Raw genomic sequence first — 21,275 nt, 5'->3', positions numbered from 1 at the left:
CAGGAAATCAGAAGGCGCTTAATCCTTGGGAGAAGAGCAACAACAAATCTCAATAAAATAATTAAGAGCAGAGACATCACACTGACAACAAAGGTCCACATAGTTAAAGCAATGGTGTTCCCCGTAGTTACGTATGGCTGTGAGAGCTGGACCATAAGGAAGGCTGAGAGAAGGAAGATCGATGCTTTTGAACTGTGGTGTTGGAGGAAAATTCTGAGAGTGCCTTGGACTGCAAGAAGATCAAACCAGTCCATCCTCCAGGAAATAAAGCCAGACTGCTCACTTGAGGGAATGATATTAAAGGCAAAACTGAAATACTGTGGCCACGTAATGAGAAGACAGGACACCCTGGAGAAGATGCTGATGCTAGGGAGAGTGGAGGGCAAAAGAAAGAGGGGCCGACCAAGGGCAAGGTGGATGGATGATATTCTAGAGGTGACGGACTCGTCCCTGGGGGAGCTGGGGGTGTTGACAACCGACAGGAAGCTCTGGCGTGGGCTGGTCCATGAAGTCACGAAGAGTCGGAAGCGCCTAAACAAATAAACAACAACAACATACTACATGAGTAGGTGCAGACAACAGTGACTGAAAGAACTGTATCTTTAGAGGAGTTTGAAGAAAAAAACAGATTTCCAAATAGTTTTTGCTTTCTCACTTCATTGCTGTAAGCACAATTCATTGACTCCTTTCTGGACTAAGGTGGCAATTTTAAATCACTGCTGAAATCAGTTTTTAAACAATTAACTTGAACCGAATTTCCATTAAGGAAGTTATATAAGGAAAAAAATCTTACGTCCTTCTCCACCATATCCAAATCCCTCATTCTTTTTTTTTTTGTCACTCTCCTAGAATTAACATTCACATTACAATGTGCCTCTGTTCAACTTTAGATTTATAACCTGAACATGTAAACATGCAATCAGTTTGTTTTTGCAAATTATCATGTAAGTACTTTTTTGTTTTGTTTTTAACTCTGGAATCTCATGATACAGTACATCTATAGTTTTTTCACTAAACCAAACATCTGGATTCACACTATACACTGAACCATAAACTAACCACATGGACTGGCTTAACATACTAGGTTGAAACCTAGTTGTCAGTGTGCAAACCCAGAATAAGATTCTTCTCTGTTCTTTTAATTAAAAATAGAAAATGTATCAACATACAATGTTAGGTGATTAAAACAGAAAAGGAAGGCACTTTTTTTCCTCATCCACACAACACTTCCCAGGTTTTTTAAAATGCAATTATGCTTTCTAATTTTGTGTTTGTGTAGCAAACTATACAAATTGGTAAACCATGTTTTAGCTTACATTGTTGGACAAACTGTGAGGTTTGTTAAGGTTCAATGTGCTGTGCAAATCCTCTCATTTTGCAAAGATTGTGTTCCTTTTTTTAAGAGTGGGAAAACTGATATGTTTTGCTCTGTAGGTTCCTATCCTCATGCACTGATGAAGGGAGTCAGGAACATTGCAGAATAGCTGATTTTGAACCATAACATTACTATAGCTAGTTCTAAATGTAGGAATAGGTTTATTCTTTTTTTTCCCCTAACCAGTGGAATGTTGGAAAGAAGTGAAGGGGCTGTGGCTGTCAACAACAGATTGTAATAGGAGCAAAAAGCAAACCTGAAGTTGAAAATGGGTCAGATCCAGCCAGGAGCTGTGGAGGAAAAAAAGAATCTAGTGCATTTCTGTGGGAGAGGCAGTTCAGCAGTCACTCCAAATGTTGCAGATTGCTCTGTAGCCCACTCTGCAGGTTTCCCATACCGCAGGGGGCTCCAGAAAAACTGGGAAGGCAAAACTGTCTTAAAACACTTTGTTCCCTAAGTGGCAGACCAAAAATTATGTCCTAAGGGTTTGGACCTCACCGTATTGGCTTCCAGGAACTATTGAAAATGGAGTTGTTCCAGAATGCCTATGGTGATGGATGATTGTAGTTAGGATTTCATGAATGAATGAATGTGTGTGTGTGTGTGTGTGTGTGTATACACATACATACATACATAATTTTACCATGCATGTTTCATTTTTTTCTGTCTTATTGCTGTAAACTACCAAGTGTCTCACAATTGCAGCAGGTAGAAATGTAATTAATGAACAAATGTCTAAAACGTTCCCACCTTCCTCAATCTGTCCCACTCTCCAAAAGCCATTTGAAGTTGTACATACAGTTTCACAGCATAAAAAGGAAGTTCCCAAAATAGAAGATGCAATCCAGGCTTTCACTTGGATGGGATTCTAGAAATCTTCCTGTTATCCATTACAACATTTGCTTCCCTTAGGCTTGCTTTTGTTGGCATGAGTGATTCAGTCTTTTTTTATGTTGTTATTATTATTATTATTATTATTATTATTATTATTATTATTCCAAGCAATAATTTATAGAAACTAGAGGAAGCCAGTAATTACAGGTGCTCAAAATAGCTATGAATTCTCTGCTTTTCCATCCATGGTAACTTGAAAGAAAGATATTTGCTACCGAGCTATATTGAATCCAGCTGACACAATGACATTTGCTACTCAAAAAGGCAGGCAATTTTTTTCCACCTCAATTTGGCTTTCCTATTTTTCCAAAGTCTCTCCTATAGAATCTGCATGTGAAATGCAACAGTTCCTGATCTGTGGCCTGCAGAATATTAAACATCTAAAATCATGTTATTTAATTACTACTGCAGACTCACTGAGGGCATCCTGCTGGCTGGGGATTTTATGTGCACAGAGGCATCAACTGGGAGTGTGAGAACTATCCATAGAATTACTATAAACTGAAAACACACCTTTAAAGTTTTATATTATCCTGTAAGGTGGAAAAAATTATCTTTTAAATGTTTATTAAGTCTCTAGTACATCGATTATAACCAAACATTGGGCTAAAACTCTTCACCTCAATTATAATTACTTTGCATTTTTAATCCAAAAAGAGATATGGTATGCTTGGAGGAAGATATTACATTTTCTGAAAATTATTGTAGATAATTTTAAAGCATTTGTATTTTAAAATTGTGAATGAGTGTTTTAATAGAACTATTTCAGTATGGAGTTGAGAATGAGTATCAAGCCAAGTACATTTGAGCTTTCAACCTCTTTTGGGGGGGAACTGCAAAAGTGTTTCTGTACAAGTGTGTCTGAGACTGAATTCTTGCAAAAGTTCCATTCTTCTCAATTGGGTTTGTAGAGAAGAATTTCAGAAAGTGTTCAGCAAAAGTCAGTTAAACGTATGGTTTAATCAAAGTATATTATAATGCCATTAGTAACGTTCTAAGGCTTAGGGTTAGGTTGCTCATCCCTCTGGAACAATCATACCCATTTTATCTTATTATGAGACATAAGGTCAGATGAAAATGTCAGACAGGCACTTTTTTAGTTCGAAACGTATTCAATCAAAGAATTTTTCAAATTGAGAGTATCACTTTTATCTAACAGAACAGCATGGACTGTATGTCTATCTAGCTCAGTTCAGTCTAATCTGTCTGGCAGAGATCCTTCACATCATTTACTATCTGATCCTTTTACTGGATATCTTAACTAAACATGTTTCATACAAAACATTTGCTCCACCACGGGGTTATAGGCCCTCCAAATTTAAATTTCTGTTTACATCATTTTTAATGTAAAGTTATCTGCTGGTTATAACCCATAAATGTACCATCTTTGAGAATATCAATCTTTGTGTAGCATAGATTTGAACCTAGTTAATAAAACAAGTATCTGCTATAGGTTAAAGAAAGCTAGATAAATTGAAAGTGAAGAAGCATTACTTAAGTGTCCCATTATACGTTTTAGTTAAAAGTGATTATTCAGTAACTAGAGGAACAAATATATGTAATCAGATGGTCCTTGATTTCACCATTGGAATTAGTTTATAATCACAATGCGTGAGCCACTTTTTGAATTGATTTTGCTAAGAGCTATATTTTAAACAAACGTATTCCCTTATTTCCTTTTTCGCATTCCAGCTTGCTTGGGAATATGGAATACCTTTCTTTGAGACCAGTGCAAAGGACAATATAAATATTGAAAATGCATTTTCAGTTCTAGCCAAAGAAATATTGAACAAGGTAAGCAATTGGAAGAAACTTTTTTTTCTTAAACTAGTTCCTATGAAGTAAGAGAGACAGTCCAAGGTAAGAGATCTGTCTGCTGCTTGTATATTTCATACTACATCATAATAAGCAAAGAAGCTTTGAAGAAAGAAAATATGGACCAGAAAGGCCCATATTTTCAAAATGTTTACGCCTATTGGCTACGTAACTCCATCCATCTACCAAAATGTAAGCAAAAGTGGGTACAGTGCTAACCACACTATGATCAATTATTATACTGAGGTACTTAAATAGTTCCTTCCAATTCATTCTAAGATGTTAATATTTATCTAGTTATTTATTTACCCTATTTATATGCTCCAATCTGCAATTCTGGGTGACTCACAAATAATAAAAAGTAGTATTCTATAATGGTCATAAAAACAGTAATCATTAAAATAATAAACACAAACATTCATTAAAACAGTAAAAAATTCCTATAAATTTCAAATCAAATAAAAAACATTAACCCAATATCCACAGCACCCCGTCCCCCTGTGGCACCCGCCCACACTCCCTAGTGCCTGCCTGTGGCACCTCCCTGCTCTACTGCAGCACCCGCGGACCCACCTGCTTTCTGGAGAACCTGCCCACAGCACCTGCCCGCAACACCTCCTGCCCACCTGTAGCTCTTACCCTCAGCTCTCACCTATCAGCCTGCTTGCCTGGGACTCCTGCTTCTTCCTGCTTAACGACCCATGCGGTCCTAGGGTTACGACTGCAACTGGGACTGTAAGATTGCTGTTGCTAAGCGATGCGGTCACGTGATGTCACACTTTACAACTGCATCACTTAGTGACAGAAATTCCATTCCCAATTGCCATTGTAACCCGAGGACTATCTGTAGGGAGAGGACTATTCTGACTCTACAGGCAAGCTATACCATAGGGGTGGGGCAGCCACTTGAAAGTCTTAATTTTGAATTCTTGACCTTCTCAGAAAGGGGAGGGAATTTATAGCATACCTTCCTAGAGTCTACCTACAGGACAGATAGACTCTACAAGGAGAAGACAGCTCCGCAAATAACAAGGACCCAAGCCACTGAGGGTTTTATAGATAATTACTAGAATTTTGAATTGCTGATTATCAGTGCGGTGGCCACAATGTAGGGGTTATTCTGCTGAATAGTTCTCACCCACCAGTAGCTGGGCTGCTGCATTTTGATCCAGCCAAAGGGTCAGGGCCATCCTAATCTCAGGAGGAAGGATGTTCCAGAGGTCAGGCACCATGGCAGAAAAGGCACATCTCCTGGTCCCCGCCAGCTGACATTCCTTGGCTTACGGGACACGGAGCATGCCCATCCTGCCGTACCAGATTGGATGGGTAGAAACTGGGAGAAGACAGTCCCTCAGGTAACCCAGTCCCTAGCCATGAAGGGCTTTAAAGGTGACAACCAGCACCTTGAATTGCACCCGGAAACACACCAGCAACCAATGCAGCTCCTGAAGCAGTGGTGTTACAAGTGCCAAATAGCCAACACTATTTACAACCTGGGGAGCTGCATTCTGTACCAGCTGAAGCTTCTGAATGCTCTTCAAGGTTATAACTGCTAAACCAGCCAAAACTGGGCAAAGACTTTCCTGGACAAGGTATCTACCTGCTGCTCAAGCAGGAGTATTGAGTCTAGGAGAACTCCTGGATCATGAACCTGTTCCTTCAGGAGGGGTGAATTTCAACCAGAATTGATATATAAGTTAACACGAAGTAATTCTGTCTTGCCTGAGTCCACTTTGAGCCTGTTTTATCCCATCCAGTCTCTCACAGTCTCCACACACAGGATAAGGAATTGCATTGCACTGCATTTTTGCCTTGACTATCAAAGAAATAAGCAGCTGGGTATTGTCTGCATACTGATGATACTCACATCAAACTGATTTTTCCCAGTGGTTTCATATAGAAGTTAATAGTGATTTAGGTATCTAGGCACACCACAGAGAAGTGTCAGGCATTTGAACTCTCTTTCCCGATTACTACTGACTGGAACTGCCCATTCAGGGAGGAGCAAAATCACTGTAACACATTGCCACCCATCCCAATCCTTGCAGTTGGTTTGACTTATGGAAAAATTCAATTAAATTTACTCCAAGCTGTAATTTAAAAGAAAATTGGTAGAAAATGTTTTACAGATGGCATATAACTTCATCCATAATTGTAATATAATAGTAAAGGTTGGAAATGTTGTGACACAGAAGGAACATTTTACCATGTGGTGGTCATGTAAATAAAAATTCAAAAGTACTGGAAAGAAATACCCAGCATTATTCAAAAACAAAGCTTGAATTGAAACCACAGGGTTTTTTGTTTTTTTTAAAACTAGGAATCTTTCCAGAGCTAATAAAAAATAATAGCACAATCTATTAAAATATATAGTGATGGCCACAAGGACAAATTTGGCCCAGCATTAGAAAAGAGAACTTTGCTGACAATATCAGATGGGAAACCCAGCTTGAGAATACAAAGCAATGGCAAAATTAACAGTATAAATCCAGAATAGACATTTGACTAAATTTAATCAAGAATGGCTTCCATATATATTGTACCTCACACAACAAGGCAAACTCAGATATTTAGAGTAAGGTTTTTAAGGGGGAAATATTTGATGTAAAGATAGTAACCAGAAGCAGTTTTAATGTTTATAAATAATTCGATGTAATCACCAGTCGGTACAATGGGAGGTAATCTAGAACTTAATATTGTTTTTTACTGCTTTAGTATTTTTTATTTCCTTTTTTAATAACATCATGTCCATTTATTTTAGATAATGACAAATAGTGGTGATATCAATATAAATGTTAAAATTTAGAGTTTTGCAATGATTTACAATTATTTCTCAAGATAATGAGTTTAGTTTTATATATTCAATTATTTAATCACTGAAATAATGAAAAAATAATTGTAAATGTTATGACAATTGTAAATTGTGTTTATTTACTGATATTTTATTTTCCATCTACTATGTCTTTTCTCATTTGCTTTTTCTTTTGCATAATCATTTTATTCTTTAAATGTTTTAAATTAAAATTATGAAAAAACCCTATTCTGTATAATTTCATTTTTTTTCCTGCAGTAAATAGTCTTATCCAGCTCAGATATGTCTCTGAGTTTAACAAGTAAAGCCAAGCTTTGTACAGCATTACAAAGTAATGCTGTACAAAGTACAGCATTAAAGAGATTTATGAATTACTATTGAGTCATTATTTGCGGGGCTGCTTCCTAAATCTGCTCCTCTAAAAATCAAGATATTTACATCCTCCCAAAGGCTTGGCTTGGCTATTTCAAGAGCCTTCTGAGGTTATCTGAATATGCCTTTGGGTGCATGGTCCACCAGGATAGGCAGTGAAATGAAGCAGCAGCTGCTTCACTGGCAATTCCAGCAAGTGTCCCCTGTGCGTGTACATACCTCAGAAGGCCCTTTGAGCAGCATGCTGAGCTTTCAGGAAGATGAACTTGACTGAAAAATAATGCCCCCTTCCATCCTTGTGCATCATCCAAGCCATTACTACAAGGGAATGTGACTCAGAATTTCTTTTCTCCACTAACAATAATTTTATTTTGAATGACTTTATTTCAAGTACTGAACAGAATAGGTAAAGCATTCCTTTATTACTGGTTTTTTCACTGAACGTAATTCTATGGCTTTTTCCCCATCAGAGTTCCTGTGTACTACTTGACTTAGACGTGGTGGACCTAGATGAAAAACCACAAAAACCACCAAGATCTTGCTGCAAATTGTGACTCTCAAAAGAAAGAGAAAGCTACTAGTATTGCTGACTTGGTATATGCCAAAGACTGGAACTCCTTAATATATCAATTATTCAGTTTAAGTACTGATATTAACAAATGAACAGGTTCTTTATTCATTGGCATTTTATTTAATTGCTGTTGTAAACCAAACATTAGATTTACATTATAGGTCATGACTGTAAGTTATTCAGAATGGAAGAATAAAACAAAAACAAAAACAAACTATCTTTGAAAGCTGGCCAATGTAGTTTGGTTATACAGTAAACCTAAAAGGTAAACACAACATCTTTCTAAGGATTTGAATTCCTACTTACTGCTTATGTACAGTTGTTTACAGATTCAAAGTAAGAAGTCCATGAATATGCAAAACCTTGGCTATCCTTTCAGTCAGTATTTTGTAGTACATCCCTTGGTAGAAATGATAGTTTTCAAACACTTCCTGTAGCCAACTAAGAGTCTTTCCATTTTTGCTTTTGATATTTTTCTCTACTTTTCCTTGCAGAATTCTTGTAACTCAGAAATATTTAAGTCTGCTTGCACACACTGCACATTTGAGATCTCCCCACAGATTTTCAATAATATTCAAATCTAGGGAGTCTCAAATCCATTTCAAAACCTTTATCTTTCTTTCTTGTAAATACTTCATGGCTGCTTTGAAGGTATGTTTTGAATCATATCTTGCTCCAACATCTTTTCAGCTTCTTCACTATCTGCAGAGCATTAAATCTTTCCTAGAACTATCTAAAACTGGTCAGATATGCTGAAAACTTTACTAACCATGGAGTAATTGCCCACAATGCAGTACCAATAACAATCTGTGTAAGAGAGTTGTCAGAAGGAAACATTTTTCTGATGTCATCATCTAAAGTTTGCACATAAAAATACTGATTAAGCCTGACATGTTTTAGAACAAGGTGGTTTGGGCTGATGACACAATGATTGGTCCAAGTCATATTTAGAGAAAAATGGATAAAACTTTTTCAGAAAAGAACACCATGCCAATTATTAAGCACACAGGTGGCTCTATTATAATTTGTAGTTGTAGGGCACCTAGTGACACAGCAGATGTTTTGCAGGTGGAAAGAAGAATTAATGCAACTAAATATCAACATATCCTAGAAGCTAATGTTCTTTTGTTTGTTTGATTTCTTGACAATATGGAATTGTTTTGCCATTGCTTTTTTAAAACAACAAATAAAAACAAAAAACCTCCCAGTCTAACCTACAGCCCTGCAATTCCCTGGGAACCTCACATCCAAGTGCTAACCAGGACCATCCTTGCTGCATTTCGAAGCCCAATGAAAGACAGGTGCTACCATCTGGTGAGATAAAGGCATCCAATTTTTGGTTTCTTTTGACATCAGTGATCTGACTATTAAATATATATGCTGCTTATAATTTAAATATGGTAATTACTGGGCAAATGAAAAGCTTATCAGCTTTGATAGATAACATCTGAGAGGCTAAAGTCTAATTTTGGATTCTAGACTACATATTACCTTTCATATAGTTTTCACTCTAGATCCTACCCCTACCCCTGTACACAAGCTTTCACTTATAAAGCCCAATAAAGGAAGCCATTCAAAATGTGATTTTGAACATATCCATTCAAAAATTTATTGGGGCTGAACTTACATGCAGATATGTGTATCTGAGATTTCATTATATTTGTGCAAGTGATAAACTTAACATTCATAATAAGTAAGCAATGACATTTATAGGATTAATGTATACACGTAACCCATATCTAATGTCTAATTGGTGCTACAATTATATACTTTGGAATTTCCATGCATTTGTCTCAAATTACTGCTACACTTGCAGAAACTAGAATCTATAACTATATTGGATCAGTCCATAGCATTCTGGCCAAGATATTTTGGAGGACTTATTAACATGTATGAACTGGTCTGTCAGCCCATCAAGATAGGCCAGGTCAAGAAATAAGCATGGTAGGGATTCCAGGAATGTTCTTTATTGTAGAAAGGTAGAATAACAGAAACTTGACAGTCTGTCCAAGTTCCTCTGTGCTCCATCTTATGCTAAACAAAATCAGGATAGGGTTATTAGTTTCTTTCTCACAATTCCCTCTTTCTCAAGACTGTGTAATCTTTTCTGCAAGTCCTCTGCTTAATGGCTCGTTCATTCCTTCCATTTGTCCAAGGTCAACTCTTCATTTGTGTACATGGCCCAAAGATAGTACTGTGTTTAAACTTTAATTTTAGCTACATTCTTAAACATCTCTTTCATTTCTTGTGAGTCGAATCAGCATGGTTCACCTTAGCAGGAAATGAATATACCTTAAGCACGCTGTCTGAAATATACTGGCAAAATTTAGCAAAAGAAAACTCAATGTATAAACTTTCAGTAGGATTTCTATTTTAAATCAATATATTTGAATGTTATGAAGTTTTGCTTAACAGAAATCCTAAAATTAACTGTAAAAAAGAATTTGTTATATGGATCTTGCATTGTTAAATCGAATTTGAAGAGGCATATATTGCCCATCCTTAAATTAAGGTCTTCAAGAATATAGTATTCTCTAATATTCCTATAGTAATTTTCCATGTTATAGGTTTGTGGTCAAAATAAAATATGAAATTCTAATTTGGAGGAGACAAGATGGCAAGGAGCACACACATGCTGTCTAATTGCTCCTAAGGGTTTTTTTTCTTCTTCTAATTTTATGCTATTTTATCTTGCTTTTATTCTTCCATTTTCTAATTCCTTTTGATTAAAGACAGTAGGACAGGCTGTAGTGAACCCTTTTAAACACTTTATAAGTGAATAAGAGAATGGGAAAAAGGAAGAAATGACCTAGAATAAAATCAGGAATGGTAGTCACTTCAAAGCCTCCAGAGCAACCAAAAATCTAGCACCCAAGAATGAGTTACCAGTAAGTAAATCTAATAATAAAAATAGAAGAAATTTTACTCACATAAGTCAATCAGAGTTTTGGAATGGGATCTTTAAACAGAGATTGAGCAACAACTGCTCTCTCTCTGTCTCTCCAAGAAGATTGCCAAAATGCTTTTACAACACATTCCTCTCCTGAGGCTGCTACCACCCCCCGGCACCTTTAGCTTCCATTAGGGAGGGACAGGTCAAGAATCTCACAAATGAGAGTGCCCCAGACTTTATATCTAGGCAATGCCTTTTAACAGTGGATACAGTAATTTCTATTTTTGACAACTTAACAATAAGCAACAGCATGGGTTCTTTAAAAAAGCCTTTTAGCCAGAACCAACTAGATAAACTAACTGCACTTATGGAAGCACAAACTAACATTAAGAGAGAGCATCCTGCACTTAACAGCAAGACACATTTATACTCCAACAGGAGAGGGACTCGCTATTACTGTGTGACAAAAAGAGGGAGAGGGGAATTAAGAATAATTGGATCCCTCAGAATAACCAGGTCTCCCTACATATTTACCTTAATAGGGCTTATAAGAGTTGTTGAGACACCAAAAGGGCTATCGTTTTATCTTTAAGCAAATTCCTCTGATGTTAACTCCATCTGATAGACTTACAAGCAGCAGAATGGCTACCCAGTGAAATAGGATGGCAAAGGAGTTTTGTTGATGTTCAGATTCCCTACAGTCCCTGGTATGCTGCTCAAAATGAAACCTTTTCTAGATACGTTTCAAATATTCCAATTATGTCTATTTTGGGATAATAAAACACACTCACTTTTTCATTTGCCTATGGAAGTTGAAGATCTCTCTCTAGACACTGGGGATAAAAAGCTGCCAACTGCAAATAAACTTGAGAATTTAGCCTTGACAAAGAGAAACTCAGATAAATACCTAGAGACAATTAGTGACAGAAAGATTACAGATGAAGCTCTAGAAGTATGGCTGATTCATTCTTTTGGAACACTGCCAAATTGTGTGCAAGATTACATATTGAGAAAATTAACCAATTTACAGCAGACACTGTTAACATGTCTAACAGCAGAACTTCTGGTTGACTTAGTGGCAATATCTCCTAAAAGGGGTTACAACAACAACCACCACCACCAACACATACCTCTGATACATTTTGACCTAACTGCTGATTGCCAGCAGAAAAGTAACCAGAAGGAAGACAATCTGTAAACCTAATAGATAAAGAGAGATTGAATTTGCAGCACCCATTTAATAACTCCATCTCCCCTGATGTAAGAGCTAATCCATGGTGTTCTAATGCCTTGCTTCTCTCAAAGCCGACAGTTGAACCAAATGGACTACATGATATAGGGACCCCACAGAAGAAAATTCTCAATAGTTTGAATGAACCAATCACAGGGAACAGTTCAGCAACATCTTTGTCTTGGCAAACTCAACCAAATAATGGGGACATCTAGATCTCCAGGGACACAGAGTCCAAGATGGATGACCCAAGCATCAGTGCATTGAACTGTCAGGTGAAGACACACATGGATACTACTGTAGAAAGAATATAACAACAAAAGACAGTCAACTTGGTGATGAGTCTTATGGTCCTGGCAAGCTGTCTCACCCTATAGCGACATCAAGAAAAATTCAAACCACTATTCAGTGTTTGTATCTGAATGCCTCAGGTTCTGTTGTCTTCATATCTGTAGATGAATTACTGAATGGGGTACGTTATAACCCAGCCCTGTCTAGCTTCTCTTCCTTCTCTCCTACAGGCATGATTAACGATATGACTATTTGTATAATAATTGGGAATCTAGCAGGTGGGAAGAATAAATTATTACCTTGATTTCTGTCCAACTTTGGTATGATTGCAGTACAAGAGACCTGGCTAACAGCTGGAGATGAATAGATTTGATAACTGGCTTTAAATCTGGGCCACCATGGCATGGAAGGTAAAAGAAAAAGGCCAGGCAATAGGGGGACTGACCATATTGATCAGGGGAAAGTTAGGCTGAAAGGGCATGGAATTGATAATAGATGCTTGTTTGCCTTTTTTCTTAGCTGTCCAACTCCAGAATGAGGCCTCTGTGATTGTGATGCTGAATGTCTATATGCCCCTACAAATGTCTACTTATTCCCGATATATGGGTGAACATAGAACAAATTTTGATAAGGTTAATCGCAAAGATTCAAACCAATGATAATTATTTTAGGTGATTTCAGTGTGAGTCTGGGGCCATCTCTATAAGACCATATCAACAATGGCAACATTCCTGAAGAATTCTGCTCTGTAGTACTTTCATGGTCCTTTAGGGATCAGAAAAGAAATGCTGCTGATATACAGTTGTTAAACCTGGTATGCAAGTGTAACCTGCATATTCTAGAGGGCAAGGACCAAAGCTTTGCTTACTCTTTTAGTTACCACTGGGAGAAATCAAATAGTATCCTAGAATATATCTATGTGTCCCAAATAGTAAAGCCTCCCTTTTCTCAGAGATTAAGGTTTATGTAAGAGAGGACAGCAATCACCAACCAGTTACTGTAAATTTCTATGGGCACTCAGACCTTAGACCCTGTACCTCAGATGATCTCACTTCATTTAGAGGTTCATTAGGACAGAAGGATAAAATGGGTCAGTGTAGTGGCAATGCAGAAGACCACTGTATTTTGAGGAGTTTAAGTAACATCTTTTTGATTTCTCCTTCATATTAAGAAAATTATAGTAGTTTAGAGTTCATCCTGAGCTATGTTTAACCTGCTTGTTCTTCACTCTTGCTTGAAAAGGGGAGGAGAGAAAACCCCAAGATTGTTTACATTAGCACTAGCTTATCTGTATAGCTTCCCAGGCACTTGGATTATGTCATAAACAGGTGCCCTGACCCTGGGAACTATCTAGTCAAGGTCAGATCATGCAATCTCCATACCATGGAAACAGGGTCATGAGGTTTTAGGGGCAGACTCTGATAAAAAAAATCTTAGGATTGCCTCTTGAGTTGGGAGCTTGGCTACAGACCCTGGTGCTGTGTGCAAAATTGGCTTGGGAAGCTTCTGCACAGACTTAGGGCTGAGTACTCTGGAAACTGAGCCACCCTGAGGTGTGTTTGCTGGAAGCGCCTGACAGCTGATGGAAGACTGAGTATCATCTTACTTGGTATGTTATGCTTTTCATGTTATGTTTTCTTGTGTTTCTGTTTAATCTGCCTAAATTGTGTTTCTGTTCAAATCTGTTTGCTTGATTAATAATAAAGCTTACAATCTCTTTACTCACTTGTGCTTATTGTCTCTGCATCCAAAAGAACCAATTGTCTGGGTATCTGATCACTGCCTGGACACTTGGCAGAACAGCCAGAGTGGAGACTATGGCCCTGACTGAATATATGAATTCTGATCAAGCCCTGGCTCTAGTAGTTACCTCACCTGTTGTAGATATCACCTCTGTTTTTATAGCATATGAAAACCTGGATGCATGACCAAGAACATTTTTAACTGAAAAGCCTAACTCCACCGAAGGTTGCAGGTAGTAGGCCTCATTTGTTTGACTCAGAATGTGGTTGGCTGAGAAACAGATTAAGGCTAGTTATGTGTCTAGCACAGAATCATGCCATTATGCATTAGACAAGAGTACCAGAAAATTATCACAGAAGTCTTGCTGTTTAACATCTAGGATAACTTTGGTATCCTCACAAAAACTTGCAGCTTTTATGGGTTAAAACATTATTAGATCTCTTCTGAGAACCAAATAAAGCAAGAGAAAAGAATAGATGAAAATAATCCATTACCTATTTCTTATCCCATTATCAACGCAGCAAGAAGCCTCAGGCTCCCACATGAATCACTGTTAAGTTCAAATGCTCAGATAGCATTTATGACATAAGTCACTTTCAATTTGACTTTGCCCAGGAATAATTATATTACTACTCTGGACGAGGAAGGAGGTTATCATGGCTGGCACAAAAATGCCATTGGGCAGTTAGGAAGGTATATTTATTTCTATGTAAATAATGGCATTTGTAAAACTTTATACCAGCCACCAAAAATTGAAGTCATTTGAGAATTTGAGTTGTATGCAGAAACATTGGGAAACAATCAGATCTTGAGATCAGACCAATGTTTAGTAGCAGGGGCCAGTGCCACTGTACCATGCTTTACAGAACAGTTAAATATTGTTAAATATTTAATGTAACATTTAATGTAACATTTAATGTAACAGTTTTATTGTTGTAAGTTATTTTGGAAGGGCTTTTTTGTTCTTAAGGGCCTGAAATTACTTTAAGTGTAGGCAGTACTCATTCATAGTTGTATGATCAGAGTTATCAAAAGCCTATTATTTTAAGATCCACACAATATGCCTGACATTAACATTTAACATTTAACATTTACAGTTAAATAATGTTGCAAAGATTCTGATCCTTCATGGAAGAAGAGTCTCAGAAGGTTGTGCTAGAGAATTTCTGGTCCACTTCATGACTATCAGCTAAGAAGTGCTGCAAAGTTCCATCTTGTGCCCCAGGTTTTAATGCAGCTATATGTCCTGGGGAAAGTCAGTATGATAGTCAGCTTTACTTTTCACTTCTATCTACCAATCTCACAGAGACTGTAGAACTCTTGAAGGAGTGTTTGAAGGCTTCTTCTCAGGGACAACAGTGAACTTAAAGAGGCTTAGATCAGGTCTTTGATGGGGTTATACTTATCCTGAAGGATTGTTTATTTTGAGAAACCTTTGCTATCTGGGGTTCCCATGGCCTCAATGGCCAGCTGAGGGTCACAGTCATTAGTCCTATCCAGGCTAAACTATTATTATGCATTCTGTACAGAGCTGCCTTTAAGAACTGTCTGCAAACTTCAATTGGTATAGAATCTAAATACCCAAGAGTTGGTAAGAACAAGGAGTCAGAACACATGATACTTGTATGGTATTAACTATGCATTTCCAAGATAATTAAAATTGCTGGTATTCTGGGACCAAGTTATGTGAAGAATAGTTTTCACCTATATCAACATGTCAGCACTTTAAGACAGGAAGGGGGACTCATCACATTTACAAGTTGTTCTCCTGGTTTCCATAAGCCATGGTACCCATATGGATTGCTGTCTCAGCCAATTCTGACACCTTTTATGAAAGCCCTAGAGTCCTATCTGTTCCTTCAAAGTTCCCCATGACTGGCTGTCTTCTGAGATTTAGCTGCAATACAGTCTGATTTTAATACCCTAGTGCTGGCTGGGGAATTCTGGGAGTTGAAGTCCCCACATCTTAAAGTTGCTGAGGCTGAGAAACACTGCTCTAGTGGGATATTGTAATCATCGGTCTTTGTGAGTTTACTGTTTTTTCAGGCTTTTAGTGTATGCAGTTTTATTGTTGTAAGTTATTTTGGAAGGGCTTTTTTGTTCTTAAGGGCCTGAAATTACTTTAAGTGCAGGCAGTACTCATTCATAGTTGTATGATCACAGTTATCAAAAGCCTATTATTTTAAGATCCACCCAATATGGCTGACTTCTTTACTTCAAAGACCTATTTCTGCTTTTCCTTTGGGAGACAGTGTCAGCATGGCAGGCTTGAGATGTTTGTCACACTGAACAAGGTATATTTTCTGTCAGACATAAGTTACTTTACTGAACAAAACAACATCTGTGACCATTCCCATTGGTAACCAGTCAGTTACCCTAATGCATGAGAGAGCACTAGAAGTGAGTATCAGTTTATCCCCATGTCATTTTTTCCAAAGCAGCTCAAGTATAGAAAGAGAGAATATATATTTATGGGTTTTTGTCCCATATGCCAAAATAACATTTTATTATATTTTTACATTAATTATTCTATAAGATGTATGAATTGTGTCACTCCGGAGGTTCTTGGCTGTGTATCAAATTGAAACAATACAGGGAACAATGGGTTAAAAACAATAAAACCATAAAGAAATACTAAATAATGATGGCCTACTTAGTCTCCAAAGTTGTAACTATTCTTTGGAAGGCTATGGTGGTGGTGGTGGTGGTGGTGGTGGTGGTGGGGGGGGTCATTTAGCTTCAGGGTAAGAATAAGGGAAGCAGCTACTGACAACACCTCCCTGCATGCCCCCTCCAGTCTTACCTTTTGATAAGAAGGACCTTCAGGCAGGGACTCCCTATTCATCAGGGTCAGTTGGGCAGATAGCTCATCTCTAAGAGACCTGGGGCCTATAGCCATACAGGACTTTGTAGACAATAACCAGCATATTGAATTCTACTTGGAAACAGAACAATAACTAGCACAGCTCCCATAACTGTGATCTTATGTGACAATACTATATTGCACAGTAAGCACACAGGCTGCTGCATTTTGCATTAGCTGAAGTTTCTGAGTGATCTTCAAGGGCAACCCCCCACAGCGTAAATTGCAGTAATCCAGGCATGAGATGACAAAGGTATGTATAACCATCTTCAGAGCATCCTGTTCTAGGTAAGGCCACAGCTAAAATACCAGCTGGGCAAAGGGTCTCCTTGGAATGATCTGTACTTGGTCTCTGATCTGGCTAGCTTTTGCAGTATAACAGATCTCGACCTGAGTAAGGAACAGCAGTGTTTGCTGTTCTGCCTTCGACTGAATGCAAAAAACGAAGTGCAAAACACCAAACCGCTGAACAAATAAAATAAGTACATCTATTTTAAGGTATGACCATCTGCCACAATTACAACAAATGCTAAAATTCTAGGGCTCTATATATCTCTTTGTTTAATTGAAGCATTACACGCACTCCTCTAAAGCAAAAGTTTTGACCAAGGGTGTCCCTGAGTTATACATATGAATTTTCCCATCTGCAGAGAATCAGTTCCTTCTTCAATTACAAGAAAATGTTCTATAATACATATCTTCAATGGCATATAATATGGACTCTACTATGCTTTGGAGCTGAGAGCAAAAGTACAGAGGCATGAATGTAACACCTGTCTGCAACTTCTGAAAGCAGCTGTGTCTTTTTCTAGATCACATGGCTGCCCTCCACCACTGCTATGTGATTCTGAGGTAAAAACACATTTGGTTTACGAAAATGCAGACAGGTGCTGCATTCACATGCTCTAAAACCTCTTTTACATTCAAATCTGGGCTGCTGTATCTTGGTTGCAAAAATCTAGATGTCCATTTTAACAGCTAAGTATTAGTTTTTCCTATGTCTCTGCAATCCTGTGATTAGCTGGATTTTTGGAATCCAGAAATAGTAACCTTAGCTTTTGAACTTCGTAATCCTCATTATTACACTGAAAATGTACTTGATATTTGTAATAGAACACTACTGTAAACATAGCACATGTAGTAATCAGAACTGAAACCACCAAATAATGAGCTTTCTAAATAAACATGGATATGTATTCTCAAGGGAAATTTTATTTTAATTTGCATGTCTTGTAAAGCTACTACCCCTGAAGAGATTGCTCAGGATTGTAATATGTTTTCTTGAAGGCTCCACATGGTACTTACCTACTTAGTTTTTAACAAACCTATAGTGCTGACCTAATTCAAAGGTATATTGTTCTAACACAATTATTTGTACCAGGTTGAATGATCTTTGTTTTCTTTCATTCCTCTGATAACATTTACTGCCTTTATTTTATTACATTTGCAAAAATGGAATAGTTTTTATTTAAATAATTGTAATTGGGTTACACAGTATCTAGTTGAAAAGTCTAGAAAGCTTCCCTATCTAGCAATAAGCATTTAACTTGGTCCACCTGGCTTAATAAATGATTTCTATATAATTAAGCACCTTTTTTCCTTAGACTTGAGGGGACTGTTCTTCAACAGGTGGTAAAGCCCACTGCTGTCATGGCAGCTGAACTTGCAAGTAGATCAGCTCAAATAGTCAAGGATAAGAGAAGGATGGAATTGAAGGAGGAAGTAAGGCAGCAAGTTTATTATATGCACAAAGGTGGAAAGATTCAACATTACCCTCAATGGTGGAATGGATGGTGAAGATTATGGAATTTGCTGAGATGGCCAAATTGACTTCTTTGATTTGAAAAAAGACATTACCTATGTTTATTGCTGACTGGAAACCCCTTAAAGACTTTTTGCATGAAACAAAGAAAAAATGAACTTATGATTTATTGTTTTGATGATTATAAAAGATAGATTATAGAAAAAAGTGAGTTATGCTGTAACCATAGACTAAGAGGTAAATTTATACTTGTACTTATGACTACTGTAATGAAAATTGGAAGCTACTTCTTTATATTTTCTTTATTTTCTTTTTTCTGCACTTTTGGCTTTGACTTTTTTTCTTTTTCTTTTTTTCTCTCATTCTATATTAGTTTCTGTTAGTTTTTATCTTTTAAAATTTTTTTAATTAAAATTATATTTAAAAAGGAACTGAAGGAGGAAGTAGGTTAGCACACTGCTTCTTAAACTTTGCAAGATTATGGAATAGCAAGCTTTTTTTTTTATGAGGAACACCTAAGACGATTTCTTTTTCAGCTATGTTTTTAACATTCATGTGTAGCTTAGCTCACCTACCAGATGAAAGCTACTTTTCTCCCACTTTTTTTCAATACACAAAATATGCTTTTATTGGGACTTCCCTTGTGAGATGGGAGAGAGATTTAATCCTCTCTGCTTATACCAGCTGTCGTTCTACACAGTTTCACCTTGCCCCAATACTGATGCAGCATGTCATGCCTGCCCTTCAGAGACTGGAGTGGGGCAGGTATGGATGGTAAGGCTGGGTGGCAGCAGGGCTGGGCTCTGGTCAGAATGCAGAAACACTCGTTGTGAGGGCTGGAGCCAAGCCCTCCTCCTTGCTGTTGCCACAACTCTCTGGCAGAAGGATCATAGCCACTGGGGCTGAGCCCAACAACAAAATGCACAGGTATATGTGACTTAATGAAATCATATCTTTATTATGGTCATAGACCAGCATACTGCATGTGACTCATATCCTGTCTCTGGGCTCAAGGTGATGTATGTATGTGTTCTTGTCTCCAGTTTCCCCAACCACACCACACCTCCAGCAATCCTATCAAGTAGGATGAGCTGAGAATGACTGATCTAAAGTCACACAGCCAATTTCTATGGCTGAAGGTAGATCTGAACCTGGGTTTCCCTGGTGCTGATCCAACACCATAACCACTACACCCTCTCAGCAAGGAGCTAGGCTACATAAGGACTGCATGTGTTTTGGATCAGCTGTGCTCCCATGGTTCATATCTGCCAGTAGTTCACATAATATATTTTAAAAAGCAGTGTGCCAGCAACTTCCCTAATTACTGTACTGTAATAGTGTCCCATTTCACATCTTTACGTATTTTAAATCCTTTTGGAAGAACACCATAGTCAAAGACTGTCTTTGATGGTTTGCCTTATAACATAACAGCAAACTCAGGTCAGGGTTACAAGCAGGTTGTGCAGGTACCTGCAAGTACATTTTGTGCAACTCAGCCACAGCTGGCTTAATTTAGTAAACTATGTTAACCATGGTTTAGTGTATTGTATGTATATAGCTTCAAGGAGTTCAATGGGATTTAACTGCCAAGTAAGCCTGCAGCGTAACGAACACAGCAACCAGAAAAATATTGGTCAGGCTTCCCAGTTATGAACAGCATAAGCCTCATATTTATTCTGAAGTTAAATCCCAGTGTTTTCTGCTCCTTTCCTCCAAGCAAAAGCGCAGGAGCTTGCAACTAAGCACACTTTTAGACAAAAGACCTTTTACCGATTCCAGCCTGAACTCGGGTAGCGGAATTGCATGCCTTTTCAGCGGCCGGGAGAGGGAGCGAGAGGGCCAGAATTGGCGGCGGGCTGCCAATATGCCAAGAGCTTGTCCTCCCCCACCTACCCCCCCCCCGGCCGCGTTGATCAGAGAAGGAGGGAGCGCCGGGACTTCACTTTCCCTGGGAGTGGAGAAGAGGAGGAGCGCGAACTGCGCAGGCGTCTCTCGCACCTTGTTGATTAGTCAGTCTGCTGTGCTGGGATGGCGTTTACTGGGTCAACTGGAGCTATCAGCGAAAGAGTCAGCGGGAGCGACAGCAGCCTCCTTTGCAACCCACGCCGCCGCTGGCGGAGCAGGAGCGGTCGGTGGCAAGTCACCTTGCCTTTGAGCCAAGCCCAGCATGGCCTGGGGAGGCGGCAGCGGCAACACTAGAGGCTGAGGGAAGCGCGCTCCGCTCGGGAGCCTGCAGCTCTCCCCAAGACTTCGCCGCTGCTCGACTCTTCCGACCGAAAGAAGGCGGGAAGATGGATGCGGCCCCCTCGCCGGGCTTCAGTCTGAAGGATGTGAAATGGAGCTCCGTGTCCATCCCCTTGGACCTTCTGGTTAGCACTTACCGCTTGCCCCAGGTCGTCAAGCTGGATGGCGGTGAGTAGAGCCAGAGGGGCCGGCCGGGGCAGAAGCAGCCTCAGATGCCGCTTGGCGTGAGCTTTGACTGCACTTGGGAGGGATGGAAGGGGCAAGAAGCCGAGCCGTCAGAGGAGCCTTTGCGCGGCGGCAGGGAAGACCAACTCCTCTTCCTTAGCTAGGCGCCGCCAGCGCTGCCCCCCTCTGCTTGCACGCTGGCCAAACTCCAGCTCCGAGCCGCTAGTCCTTCTGGGGAGAAGAG

The 21,275-nt window shown here is 38.7% G+C and overlaps 2 protein-coding genes across 2 annotated transcripts in view; both read left to right on the top strand.

Annotated features, from left to right (window-relative positions):
* LOC134494205 (ras-related protein Rab-10-like) overlaps positions 1 to 9,019 on the top strand; it is a 35,470-nt gene extending 26,451 nt beyond the window's left edge. Inside the window, exons 5-6 of the mRNA XM_063299237.1 lie at positions 3,962 to 4,063; positions 7,739 to 9,019. Coding sequence (XP_063155307.1) covers positions 3,962 to 4,063; positions 7,739 to 7,822 — 186 coding nt within the window. The 3' untranslated portion in view covers positions 7,823 to 9,019. The remainder of the gene's footprint in view (positions 1 to 3,961; positions 4,064 to 7,738) is intronic.
* An 11,534-nt stretch (positions 9,020 to 20,553) lies between these two features.
* Positions 20,554 to 21,275, top strand: part of GAREM1 (GRB2 associated regulator of MAPK1 subtype 1) — a 99,964-nt gene continuing 99,242 nt past the window's right edge. The window contains exon 1 of the mRNA XM_063299236.1: positions 20,554 to 21,034. Within this exon, the coding sequence (XP_063155306.1) occupies positions 20,914 to 21,034 (121 nt within the window). The 5' untranslated portion in view covers positions 20,554 to 20,913. The remainder of the gene's footprint in view (positions 21,035 to 21,275) is intronic.

The sequence above is a fragment of the Candoia aspera genome, chromosome 3, assembly GCF_035149785.1.
Source record: "Candoia aspera isolate rCanAsp1 chromosome 3, rCanAsp1.hap2, whole genome shotgun sequence".
Classification (NCBI taxonomy): Eukaryota; Metazoa; Chordata; class Lepidosauria; order Squamata; family Boidae; genus Candoia; species Candoia aspera.
This window is presented reverse-complemented; position numbering and strand designations above follow the sequence as displayed.